This window comes from Anneissia japonica, unplaced genomic scaffold, assembly GCF_011630105.1.
Source record: "Anneissia japonica isolate Jap-2015-1 unplaced genomic scaffold, ASM1163010v1 scaffold2069_len581484_cov189, whole genome shotgun sequence".
In the NCBI taxonomy this organism is placed as follows: Eukaryota; Metazoa; Echinodermata; class Crinoidea; order Comatulida; family Comatulidae; genus Anneissia; species Anneissia japonica.
This window is the reverse complement of record NW_022741553.1, coordinates 90,791-105,196: the sequence shown is the minus strand read 5'-3', so window position 1 is coordinate 105,196 and position 14,406 is coordinate 90,791. Positions and strand designations below refer to the sequence as shown.

The 14,406-nt window shown below is 33.6% G+C and overlaps 1 protein-coding gene across 2 annotated transcripts in view; it reads left to right on the top strand.

Moving 5' to 3' along the window:
* Nucleotides 1-13,036, top strand: part of LOC117118764 (small integral membrane protein 14-like) — a 14,904-nt gene extending 1,868 nt beyond the window's left edge. Inside the window, exons 1-6 of one of the 2 annotated variants that reach the window (XM_033263463.1) lie at nt 1,311-1,448; nt 4,924-4,977; nt 7,417-7,520; nt 9,818-9,863; nt 11,438-11,571; nt 12,113-13,036. In XM_033263463.1, coding sequence (XP_033119354.1) covers nt 7,446-7,520; nt 9,818-9,863; nt 11,438-11,571; nt 12,113-12,151 — 294 coding nt within the window. In that variant the 5' untranslated portion in view covers nt 1,311-1,448; nt 4,924-4,977; nt 7,417-7,445 and the 3' untranslated portion in view covers nt 12,152-13,036. Of the gene's footprint in view, nt 1-1,310; nt 1,449-4,923; nt 4,978-7,416; nt 7,521-9,817; nt 9,864-11,437; nt 11,572-12,112 lie in introns of those variants that run through there. The other variant, XM_033263464.1, reaches the window with a different exon arrangement.
* The last annotated feature ends 1,370 nt before the right edge of the window (nt 13,037-14,406 follow it).

Here is a 14,406-nt window from a genome sequence, read left to right as displayed (position 1 = left end):
TTACTTAAATTTGTAGTCTATATTATATATATATATCAGATCATATAAAATAGACCTACATTTTTGTGTTTATAATTACTATAACAGCCTACTATAACGCCGCTTTTGGTCCGCCCTTAAATGCCTCTAATTTAAGGGCTCTATTTTGTAAAAGTAAGTCCACATCAGCAAAGAGATTAAAATCATGATGAATTCTGAACATAACATGATACCGTAACAAAGTATTAAAAACTAAAGAGTATAATAGCGCATAAAAACATAACAAAAAACAAAAACAATAGGCCTGTTGTCATCAGCACCTATTGGCAGATTCACAGCAGTTAATAATTCCTCCAATTTTCTCTATCATATGATTAACTTTTCATTTGTTTCTTTCAAGTCATTTACTCTCTTCGTCGAGGCTCCTTTCCTTCTATTCTTCCTTCAGTTATATCTCTCTAAAGACCATCATTGGGACAAAAGGAAAGCAAAGACTGTATTAGAAAACTTCCGCTTAATGTAGACACCATCATTATCTTGTTTTATTAAGTAATAAAAATACAGAGCGTTTTAACTTACTGCCTAATCTGTACATATAACAGCCTAACAAAACAAAAGACATTAGACTCAATCTGTAAGTCTGAAGAAGATATTGTATATATTATTTAGATGATATTTATGACAAATGCGCATTAGCTAAGAAACATCAGAAAATAATGAACGACACAACTCATGCATCCACTACATAATGAGTTTACTCTCTGGTTTCCGCCTAAACCATTCACAACACGTTGCCTTATAGAAACTCCTTCGTTCCCAACTCCATTCACCTTCATAATAATAATGTTAATTGATAATTGTTGTTAAAGTGAAATTGTTGGCCCAATGTAATTATCTGCAATATTGTTTGTATAGGCCTATGGTACTCTTTATCTTATGAATAGATATTGTTTGGTGCTCATAGTTTTAATTTCTATATTCTTGGTTATCTTTTATTTATTACTGTATATGTTCTTATGGAATGTAATTTCTGAGTTTTTCAGACAATGGAATTACCTTGAATAGGCCCGGCTTTGAATCTCTCAGTGTATCCGATTTCTTCCTTCTGTCTTTTCATTAAAAAGTACAGTATAGGCCTTATTTGTTCTTAATATTGTGTAACTTGTAACCTTTGAAAAGATGATTTTTATATTATATATTGCATATTAAATGTGATGATAAAGATACTAAACAAATTCAATCGATTAATCGATCGATCGATCAAAGATAAATAAAATATTGACAGCGCATGTCAAAGGTAACTTTTCATCGATCTGGTTGGCTGATGTGTGATGTTTTGCTTCGTGTCCGATGTCTTTCTCTATGCTGTTGTTGTTTGAGTACTTCCCGATCAGACAGACTGCTGGTGTGGCTTCTCTGGTGTTTTAATGTACTTGCTGTAGGCCCTACACTTTGTTTATATAAATTAGGTAAGTACACTCAAACAAAAACCTTTTAATATCTATTACCCTATATTGTCTAATCAGTTTGCGTGCTTTGATATAATAAATGTGTGGCTGTGTTGTGTTGCATCATCATGTCATGGCATGCATACACAATAATATAGGCCTAGGCTAGGCTAAATATGTCATAGGCTGGCAGGCTTAAGCCTATTCTTACTATATAGTACTAATAATAGGCCTTTCTTTACTTTACTTAGTCGCGCCTCTGTGGCTGGGGTTAGGTTAGTAATACTATGGTGGCTCTGTCTAATGACAGTGTCACCGGTCAGGCCATGCGAATAGCTGTACTCAAACACTCAATTGATTGTCATGTGTAACGTTCAGGAAATACAATAATGTAGGCCTATGCATAGATTAGAATAGGCCAAGAAATCAGGATCTAGGCTAGGCCTATGCCTTCTATGGCTAGGGCCTAGACCTCAACTGCAGGCAGGATTTCTAAGGGGATTTCAATTTTTCACAAAAGGGCACTTGGTTGGAGTCCTGGGGAGCTTACTTGTATACCAACCTTAGGGGTTGGGGGGGGTGCAGCAGCCACTCTAAGGAATGAGACACTTGCGCTACCTTTTTCAATTTACTGAAAATTTTTAGGGACTTGAACTAACCAAAATCCGGTGTCGGTTGAACTACTTTACGGTCATGTAACCTACCAAATTAAACTTGTACTGTTCCCGATGTCGAATAAGACCGTGGTTCTGTCTGTTTGCGATCCCTACTGTTCGCGGTTATGTATCAACAGTAGGTTTAGCACGGAGGTTAGCAAAAAAATTCTTCGCTAAAATCATGTGAAAAATTTGATACGGAATGGAGCAATGATTTTAACTACCAATTTTACCTAGGTATTTCCCACACTTGTGCTACCAAGTCCTTGCAAATATACCCTATACATGCTGAAACTCTTCCATAAATTCCCACACTTGCTACCAAGTCCTCAAAAATACCCCCGTAAATGTGGCACCTACCCTTATAGAAATATTTAAGAGTGAGCCCCACGGGGTTGGAGTCCACACCCACCTTTTCAAATATTAAATATTTGTAGTTAATTTCAACACCTTCCATGCAAACCGTACATTTAATTAATAATTTAATTAGAGGGCATGGAAAAAGGGATTCTTTTGAACCCCTCAAGTCAAGCCCCTTGGCCATGGGCTTGACTTTTATGCTGATCATTCAATATGATCCAAATATCAATCAATCAGTCTTTGTGAAATGATAAAGACAATGATTAAATAATTATTATATAATCCTAGGCCTATGATGTGTATACATTTTCCCAGCTCGGCTCCATACAGTTTCCCAGTTAGCATCCTCAGTGCATTGTTATATAATTTAATACCAGAGGTTGACTAATTAATAAGGCATGCTTCTAAATAGAATACAGAAAACCCGGTCCTACTTTGGGACACCCCTTAGGGGAACCAATGGAAATGAGGGAAAATATATCTTTTAACACTATAGCTTAATACTATTCATAAGACACCAATGGTCGTGTACTCTAAGGGGACACTTTTTGTTGTTTCACTAGGACACTTGAAATACACTGAGGCTCATTACCACTTGATACTTGTATATTTTATAAAACAATGAATTATTCTTAAATTCTTTGGATTATAACTCTTCAAGTACAAATTTTAAAATTCCTTTTATTTGCTCTTCTTTCTCATTTATTACCTCCGCCAAGGAGGTTTATATATTCACTGTTGTCTGTTAGCAAGATTACACAAAAACTAATGAATGGATCATCATAACATTTAGGGCCTGTTTCTGCTGCCAAAAAAATACCGTATATATACGGTATTTTAAAAATACAGTATATTTTTTTGCAGCAGAAACGGGGCTCATAAAAATATACCATATTTTTTTATACCGTATTTTTCCCCACTATCTTTGTGGAATTATTCCGGTATTTTGCAACAGATATCGTATTTTTCATACCCCATTTCTGCTGCCAATAAATATTTTGTGCCTACTCCTGGCATGACGTCAAAAGCTAGAGCATAACGCGGGCGGGTTGTTTTGATTTTTCTGTCGTGGAAAAGCGAAAAATAATGCGAAATGTGGACTGAAAATACTATGATATAGCCAATCCTAAATAACACCAATAATTTCTAGGCTGTAGCAGAAGTTGGGGTGTAAAACTTCCTTCGTTGCAACTTTTAATTATAGATGAAACTAAAATTACAACGTTCTTTAAAGAAACCATGTTTATCGCGAGTAGAAAAAAAAAAAACTCACTATCACAGGTCAATCCAAACTTCTGTCTCACAAAAGACATTTTGGGTAAAAGAGGACCTTTTAAACAAGACCACCCAAGAAGTAATTTTAGCAGAAACGGGACGCTGGATTTCAGATACCGTATTATATGATATATTTTATACCATATTTTTAGGAAAAGCAGCAGAAACAGGCCCATAGAGGAATGGTACGTAAATAAAAACACCATTCAATTTTCAGAAGAAAAGGTCAAGGACAAGACAATTTGATTTTTTTACCTCAAGCATAAAAGAAAATAATGGAATCACCCCTCGTATTCAGGCAGTGCTCAAGAAAACAATGTGCAATGAATGTGAGGTCAATTCCATTATTTCATTTAGGGTATGCTGCAACTTTGCATACCCAGCCTGCATAAATTGTTATTCAGGCACAGGGCGAGGTATGCACCATTATGGAATGACTGCTCTAGTGTATTTATTTGACAACCATTTGAGAGGGTGGCTCTAACAGCAGTGCTGACTTGAGGATGCGATCTTTCTAAACAATGAAATAAAAATCCTAATAACGTCCTACAATGAAATAAAATATGAGAAAATTTTAAAAATATTCTACTAGTTATTATCATTCTTTGTTTTTACTGTACATAATGATAATTTATAATATGTATTACATATCTTTTTTTAAATCTCGGAGATCCACTCAACACTGACAAAAATAAATTAATAAAATAATAATACCACTACCATTTTAATGAAATAATTATTAAATAGTGATATAGATGATGATATAATATCTAAATTATTTTAATTTGTATATTGTTCCTCATAGCAATACTATTAATTATGAATTATAACAGTATAAATAATGGTAAATAAATTAATGGTACCAGTAATTTAATTTGATTGATTTGATTCATATATTTTAACACATGGCGAAGGATTGTGGATCGCAGGCATCTCACTAAGATGGTCTAATAATTGCAGTACAGTAACAATACTGATTGTGGGAAACTAACTGATTGGTGTCGCTAACGCTACTTGGTGCTTCCTGATTGGTTCACACTGAGTAATTTTTATCAACAATGTTATATGGTAACTCATCCTTATGGCTTTGAGGCTCTGCAACTACTCATAATTCAACCAGATGAAATTCTTCGAGAATTTCAGATTTCATGACTTGTAAGAATTTTGGTTAAATTGCAGTTCTCTTCTTATTGATTATTCAACAGGTATCTAGTTTGGGAAATTTTAAGTTTTTAACCAAAGTCAAGAATTTTCAGTTGGTAAGTGAATCTTGCATTTTTTGTTTACATTTTGCAATTACAGGTCCCCCTCTAATTAAATACCCCTCTAATTAAAGACCACCTCCAATTATAGACCACTTTTCAGTGGTCCCAAATTAACAAATGTCTTTTATCTTTATTATTCTAATTAGAGACCAAAGCTGCTAAAGACTGGAAACCCTGGTCCCAAAAGTGGTCTTTAATTGGAGGGAGACCTGCACTTAATTTTACTATATGAGCTTGTCCCAGCAAAGGTGGTTTTATCTCTGCTAGAAACATGTGCTATATTTTGATGAGATAGACATAAATTTAGTAATTAAAAAAAAATGTTTGTCAAAGCCTGACCGACAGCTTACAATTTTGAAAATCTATTGTCTGCTTTGTTTTTCCAATCAGGAGCTTAAAAATACTATACTATATGATGTTACAACAGGGCTTTTTAACAGTCTGTATTACAGTCAGTTTCTAATTTAATATTATACATTAAAAGGGCCTATAAAACCATCAACTGTTGCTTTTTTATAAGTATTAATGTATGTTGAAGTTGTGTTTCTCAGTCAAACACAATCTGACAGATTTCACAGCCACATACAGGTAGATCTTATGCTCTGCCAAACCTTTCTTTTGTATGCATCATGACTCTTTGTTTTATGTAAATTTGGAGACCATATTATTATTTAAATTAATTAAAATGTCAACAAATGAATTTTGCTTTGTGAAAAAGGGTAAGAGAGTGTTTAGTGGGAGGAGGGGCATACTAATGTGTTGATAATCTGTTCTTTGCAAACATGCTGTATACACTTACAATCAATATGTATACTCTAGTCTGTAGGCTTTAGTAGAATTTGGCTTTGGTTGATTTTAAATGTTAAAATGTAAATTTGCATTGAGACCTGCAATGACTGCAGCAGATGCGGATCCAGAGATGTCCAAAAGGGGGGGGGGGGCCAAAAATGGGTTGATTGACATAACACCACCCTAGGGGGTCCAGGGGCATGCCCCCATGAAATTTTTGTTTTCTGACACCCAAAAATAACCTCTCAGGCGTTTTGGGCGATCATTTTTTTCTTTTTCTTTCTTTTCCTTTTTTACTTTCCAAAAGGTGGGGGGGAGCCCCAGGGTTGCTCCAGCGCACCACCTAAATCCACCCCTGTGCAGTGCAATGCCATGTTCGGTACACTGGGGGACCAATCTCCTACTCTTTTTTAATAGTGTACAGAGTTCTTTTTTTGTTCCATACCAAATAATATACGCACAGGCTTAACGCCCCATCCAAAGAAGTGTCTTCCCTTAGGACACAAAGAAGTACAACATTGGCAGGTCTTTGTTCGTCTTGAAGTTAACCATACCACATTCAGGCATATTTTTAATAACAATAATAATAATAATAGTTGGATTTATATAGCGTTTTACACCTGAGTCTCAAAGTGATCGAAGCGTGGACTAGCTCATAGAGTAACTTTCTTCTCCCCCCCCCCCCCAACAAGGGTCTCTTCGTGTCTGAGCTACCCAGTAACCCGTTACTACTGTAGCTACTCTCATCTGTCCACAACAGGGGCTGTATGGATCAGTACACCACCACCTATGGTACAATACTGAAACCAAGAAGGGAATATGCCTGTAAGCAGGTCCGATGCTAAATTATAAATTAATGCCTTAAATAAACAGATACAAACATGGTCCTTAACTCGCCTAACTCTCCTGAGAGGATTATTCGAGGAGCTGAGCGTTTTTTGTTATTGTAAAAGACCCAAATTCAATACTCGACACAGAGCCGGGTATCGAACCTGGCCCCTGGCGTGCAAGAGGCAGGAACCATACCAATTAGCAATACGATTCTGGCAACCACATACCCTGTATGGTAGTCTTTAGCGGCTGCCGATGAGAGGGTGGATGGACACCCAGCAACAAGGGGAAAAAAACAGTTGAACAAAGGGTGAATGAACTTTTCGGAGCCAACTGCCAACCTTGCTTTAGTTTTAAAGGAGTAGGTTTAGTTTTATAGGATGACATCAACTTTTTTCAAAGAGCTCAGTCACCAAGCACATAGGCTTTTTTTGCATGATGTGCTATAAAAATGCAAATATTATATAGTGTATAACTTTTTTGTGCCTAATATTTTTATCTTAACAAACCAACATCCTGTTTAGCCCTTATATACTATGTAGTCCAGTAATGCTGGTATTAAAGTAAGATTAATATCAACCAACACAGTCTCAAGGCCTGTATGGTTTGGACTTAATATGGCCAGTGATCATTTATTAGCTTGCAGGAACGTATTATATTGTTGTATAGGCAAAGTTTCTCTCCAAGTCCTGGGCTTTTTCCCGATGAAGGGCTGGTTTGTAAAATTAGGTATAAAGGAGGGGGTGAGCTTACAGTATACCCAAGGAACTTTATTGATATGCTAAGCCTTTTATTCATATCTTACTGTGACAGATTCTGTTTTGCATGTACTCATTACAATAATGGCCGAAGGAGGATATGACCCGTGCGAGTGTATATGGTCCCGTGAGGGCGCTATGCGGCGACTAATATCGCTGGTAAGTCATGTATGATTATCTTGCATCCTTGTAATGATACGTGTTTGGTGAAAAATTCATAAAATTTCCTTGATGTGTTTTTATTCATTTGGATTTTTTTATTTATTTTTTTTTAAATTGGTTTCAATTTTCAAATATAATTTTATTGTAGTTCTCAATGGAGACCTTTAGTTCTCTAATTATTCTATGAGGTAATTATTTATTTATTCATGTGTTTTTAGATTTAGTTGAAATATATACCAAGTAGCATTTTTTATAAGATTAATGAATAAAAGTATATAAAATCTTTTCTGTCCTTAAAATTAATAACTTTCGTATTGAGAGTGACTACAGTGTAGAAAAGTATATTAATTTCCTCTATTTTTGTTATAAATATCATGCATTCTTTCTGTTATTATACTGTTTTTAATAAGACAATCCTGATGTATGAATTCAATCAATAAAATCTATATGCTATAGGAAGGTGTAGTGCTGTATACAGTACCATTATCCTGAACTTTTAATAACAAATTTAATGGTATTTTTGTGCTGTTTTCTACTTTGCTGTGTGCTTATTGAGTAGACAGATACTGTAGTACAGCTTTGTTATTCTTATTGATTGCTTGTTTGCATGAATGCTCAATGCATTGTGCTTTGTTATCATATTCATTATTTTACATAACAATCAAAAGGTTTTTTGCGTTTACAGTGTCTTCCCATGGAGGTAAAATAATAATAATAATACTTTATTACCATGCTCTGTGGTGTTACCATAGAGTCTTCATACTATCTGTCCAGACACTATCAGGTTTTATGTGACAAAACCTATTATTTGCCCATATTTAGATGTGAAAATGTGATATGACACTGCCATGCCAATATAGGGTATGATATGGCAACATTATCCACATACATGGACAAATCACAAATATTTGAGTATATTTCTATCACCGATGCATGTGTACATTAAATGTTGAAAAATCATTTTGTTTACCTTCACAAAGATGATACAACACACAGAATATCTAGGCCTGTGTCAAACTTACCATTCTTTCTTGGCGAACCACGTAACAATTTGAATAGGGCTTTAAGCAACATGAAAATTCATTGCACATAATATGAGGATGCTTTCATTTTATTAGGATTCGATTGGTGTTTTGCCTTGTGAAATTAAATGAAAAAAGGAGACCCCAAAACGGATTGGGAAGAGGATGAAAACCATATTTTTATAACAATAGTTCACTCAAAAATTAGGAATAACTTTACACAAATGTTATTCAAATTGAGTACTGTCATATAATAATGTCACTGTATACAGTATCTATCTTGTGATAATTGATGTAGCATTAATAACTAAACATTACTGGATATTTTTTGTATATTGATGTTAATTCCAGTGGGACAAGCCAGTAAGAATCAGATCCATCCATATGGTACTTTCCAAAGATAGGCCTATACTGCTTGTGATTAAACCTAAAAATAATCTAAAAATAAATAGGAAAACATACATGTTTTTCATTTGACAAGAAAAAAAAATTATTCTAATTTCTAATATTTTATTGCAGAGGATATGTATGTAGATACTGTGGGTGGTTTAGGTGCTTGCCTTCCAAGTCCTGGGTTCAAATCCTCTGATTGTAGAGGGTTCAAATCCTCTAATAGTAGAGGGTTCAAATCCTCTAATAGTAGAGGGTTCAAATCCTCTAATGGTAGAGGATTTTTTTCTTACAATTAAAAACATGACATTCTAAGCCTCATGAGACTTTTGTATTATGAAGAAGATACACATGTGTTTCCAAAATATAAAAATGTAACTACTTAGTGAATACTTTAGGACATTGTCAGTGAGACTTAATGAACTAATTTATCTCAGAATTTTGATTTATGTCAGGCTTTGACGAAGACTACAGGAGTAGTCAAAATATTTGTTAGAATGAAGTTCAAAATCATGTGTTTATGAGTATTCATTTGCATTGCATTTTACGTATACTGTATATACATGTACATATAAACATATGTTACTGCATAGCACCGTATACCAAATTTAAATAAATAGATAAATAATAATAACAATGCTCAAATAGGACGTTTAAAGCATAGCTCATCAAACAGCACTGTTATTATTATTTATCAATTTGTTTATATATATATATACATATATATATATATATATACATATACATATACATATAGTATATGTATATATATATATACATATATATATATATACATACATATATATATAATATATGTGTGTATCACTTATATATAGTAACTACACTCTATCCTACTGACACGTTGTTTGTTTTGCTTCACAGCTGCGTAATTCACAGACGACCTGTACAGAAAATGAATGTATAAATTGTAAGTTATTAGCAATGCCATATGTTTTGTTAGATGTCCCATCAGTTTCCAATTCAACCATGATAATATTATGCTGATTAATACAACAATATCCAATTTACAAATATTGATATTGTGCATGTCTGAATGATGTCGTCAAACTAAATTTGCATTGAGTAATAATTAAAAATAATAAAGTAGACACATTTTTTAAAAATTAACTATAGTTAGAATGGCCATATGTAAGATATCTTTGAGTTAAATTTGTTTTAAATATTTTAAAGTCCTATACATCCAGTGCTTTGGATTCTCTTATATCATGTACATTCCTTTCCATATTTTACTTGATGATTTAAAATTTTGTTTTTTATTCACATTCATTATTTGTAAGTTTATATATACGATGATGGTATGTCGTATTGAGATATAATTTTAAATTGGTAGATAGGCTATATTTTTATATAAATAATATAAAACCTCGAAGACTTGGGCTGCTTCTTTTTTTTTGCAAATTTTTTTTCTTCTTTTCGTGATGGGCTTCTTTTCGAGGCCACTTTTGCAAATTAAAAAAAGGGGGGGGGGGCTTCTTTTCAAAATTATTATTATATTTAACCATTCCCTGCTGGGAATATCTGGCCGTCATTGACTTTATTGAGATAAAGTTGGCGTATTAACGTAGAAGGGAAGGCCTTGCGTACAGTACTGTGTTTGGTGGTTGCTTAGTGTCTAAATGATTCCCGGAAGAATTGACTAATTGTGACGGTCTCCTGCTCGCTCTAGGATTGATTTAAGCTTTCAACCTCTCCTAGCGTTCTTTGTATCGTGAAATGAATGTTATAAATTTTGGAAATTAGTACTATAAACAATATGGGACACTAGCATCAATCTGTATCATGGAGTGTATTAACCTTCATTAAATCACCTAATTTATTTTGTTTCTTTGAAATTTATGTACAGTGTATGTACTGTACTACACTACCTCGAAATGAAGCCTAATGTATGCTATTTTAAAAAGAAGCCCATGGGCTTCTTTTCGAGATGGGCTTCTTTTCGAGGGAAATTTTGCAAACTGAAGAGGTGGGCTTTAATTTAAGATGGACTTCTTTTCGAGGTTTTATGGTATTCGTGTATTGAAGTGGATCCCTAAACATCAAACATGCTCTGTAAGTGTCGCCCACACAAAATACAATAAATAAATAAACAACATTAGATGCATGTTGTTTCTCAATTGCACACCTAGCACCTATTGTCAGCCATTGCAAATGATTAAGTTAAAGGGCTCTGTAAATACATTTTATAATAAATAAATAAAATCTGCTGTTTGAAGGTTTGCATCACAAATAATAATAATAATAATAATAATAATAATAATAATAATAATAATAATAATAATAATAATAATAATAAATGCTTGTGGTACACAAGATAGATAGCTCTGAAAGGAACTGTTGTATTTGTTGAGAATGTCTCAACTGTTTTGATTGAGTTGCTTCAATAGTCATTGTGTACCACAAGTATTTTTGTTATAAAAAAGGGTCAACCAATAAATTATATTTTGAAAAACTTATCTTCTTCATTTTCCATCTGTATCACAGTACCATCACCGGAAAGTGATGGTGGTTACAACTTCATGATGTTGCTGATGGGTTGGGTTGTACTAGCGGTTGTTCTATTTCTGATGCGACCAAACTCAATGAGAAACAGAGGAGATGATAAACCAAGAAATCAAGTAAGTTTACTTAATTGTGAATTATTATGAGATTAGCTAGCTCAGTCAGCTAAACTGATGGTAGCCACTGTATTTTCGCTAAGCCATGGAGATCTCTTGGTCACTGGTTCATTTCCCATCGCTGCTCTCCTTATATTTTAGCTTGAGGGCTGAAATGCAAGTTTCAAAAGCGCACCGTCTTTTAGATGAAACCTGGGTTAACCGTGGGTTAACCTTGGTGTTCACACTAAGTAAATCCATCCATCCATCCATCCATCCATATGCTCAATTAACATCACTTCAAAATATAATATGATGACAGTGAATAATGCCTTCTTTTTATATTATTGATTACAATTTAATTTTTATAATAAATTAATAATAATTAATTTTATATTATCTATTACAATTTAATTAGTAGGAGTGTGTTTAGTTTGTTGAACACATCTAGAGCAAGGGCCATTATGTCAGCCCTCTTGAAAAGATGTTTTAAAGATAAAATACAAGATTTATACTTTTTCTAAACCAAATTTAATTTTACTTGTTTTTTTTTTTTTTTCAGGCTCCTCCACCACCTCCTCCTGCACCATCCGTTGATTAGAAACCATATATAATAGAAGAGCTCAACTGTAGTTCATCTATATTCTATTCGTGTACCAAAGGTATGGATAGAGAACAGGTTCCACTCAATGTAATGGAAAAGCACATGTTCCTCTACAACAGAGGTGGGCATAAAAATGGTTTGGAGAGCTAAAATGAATTTTGGATTTTACACCGAGAGAGTGCACCCAAATTTTGATGTTTCCAGTGCACTTCCAGAAACCTTTGTGCACTTCTTATACCGTTTTAATGCTCAGTTTTAATATAACTTTGTACAGATAATCAGTGTCGGGCCTTAAAAAACAAGGTGTTTTCTAGCCAAAGATGATTGGCAGGCCGCACACATAGGGTTTTTAATTCATTTTTGCGGGCTGCAAAAAATTACTGTCGGTGGGGGGGGGCGCCACATGTGGCCCGCGGACCGCACTTTGCCCACCTGTGCTCTACCAGTTACTACTAAAGGGTGCCTTAAAAATCTGTCTTTTGAATAAATTTGTTTAGCTAATTAAAGCTACTCATACCAGCTTGTAGGCATGGGGTCTTGTAAACAGTATGTGCTTTAATTACAATGAGTAGAATCTAATTCCCTATTATTCTTTGGGAAAGTAACAGAAAAATGTTGGAAAAAAACAAAAAAAATTAAAAGAAAGGGATTTTATCATATATTTTTTTAGACAGACTCAGCTGGACTGTTAGAGTTGAAGTTCTGTCAACGGGTTCCTATGATATTCCCGTACATGTGTTTACGGTAGCATAACACTTTAAACATATTACTTAGAAGGGGAAGGGAAGTGTACATACATACACACAGGGAGAAAGTGGTGGATAAATTCTTTATATATATATATGTTTTTTTTTTATCAAACTAATAAATTTGATAATTATTGACTAGTTTGAACATGTTTTCTTTTATTTAGACTAATGATTATTCTAACTGTTATTAACAGAAGAATTGCTCAATTGTTGCACAAAAACAATTCTGAATAGATAAAAACATTAAAAACTATATAATGTAAAAAGAGATTATTTTTCAATTTATTTATTTGATTAAGAATCTGAAAGGAATACATAAAATATAAAATAATTATTGCGCAAAGTAGTTTATTTTTACTTTATTAATAGTTATTGAAATAATTCCATTGTTCCTTATTTAATAATTGATAGTACAGTATATCTTCTAAAGACATTTTCATTTGGAAAAATATTTACCTACAATAATGATGAGAAACAAACAAGATTACAAATTGAGAAAATTAATATGTGTTTTACCTGTGTGTACATTGATAAGAATATCTATTAATTATAGATATTTGGTAGTAGAAGAAAGATTGTACTGTGTATAAAAAGAAAACCATAATTATAGCTGGCAGCACATGCAAAACTTAATGACGATCAAATAATTATGCTAACACTGTCACTTTAGTAGTAGTCAATATTAAAAATGTCATGGTTCATGGGGAAGTATAGAGGTTAGGAAACATTTTTCTTTTACATTAATGTAAGTGGACAGTGGAGATAACTGATGCTTTGGAGTGGAGACATATCTTAATCTTTAAAATGTAATGTATCATGGACATAAAAAGAAACATGAAAATGTGGGAAATGGTTGCCGTAATCAATGGAAGAAGTGCTGTATCTATTAGAGTATTCGCATGGGGCACTGGTAGACTGGGGTATCAATGTGAAAATGGGGGTGTTCTAGCTTAGATGAAATGAGGTGATATGGGAAGATTGTTAATTATGTGAGTAAAGGGGAGGGGGAGGGGGAGGGGGCTCTAGAGGAGGTGCAAACTTTATACTCATGTCTTCTTAGAAACACCACTGAATAGAAGAGAGACAAAAATATACAAATGTATTGAATTTTGCTGGTAACTTTACAATCATGGACATTTACATCATTTTATATCATGCTCTTATTTAAAAACCATCCTCAGACCTGAAACTGGTTTAAAAAATTATTTACAGTCATTACAGCTTGGGGCTTGTTAACTTCCGTTCGTTGTTTACATTGTAGATTCGTATCTCTTTTTTTCATTGACTGTATATAATGCAATTTATTACCAAGAGCCCATAATTATCTGGTACACAACTTTTAATCCTGAATAATCGAAATTTGTCACTATAGCCCGACAAAAATATTTTCTATATTATTTTTAAAGGACAGTGAAAGTGATCGGGGTAGGCCCAAATGACACCGTCTTTATCAAATATTAATATCTTCATGGATGTGTACAGTACTTTCATGATGTCGATATC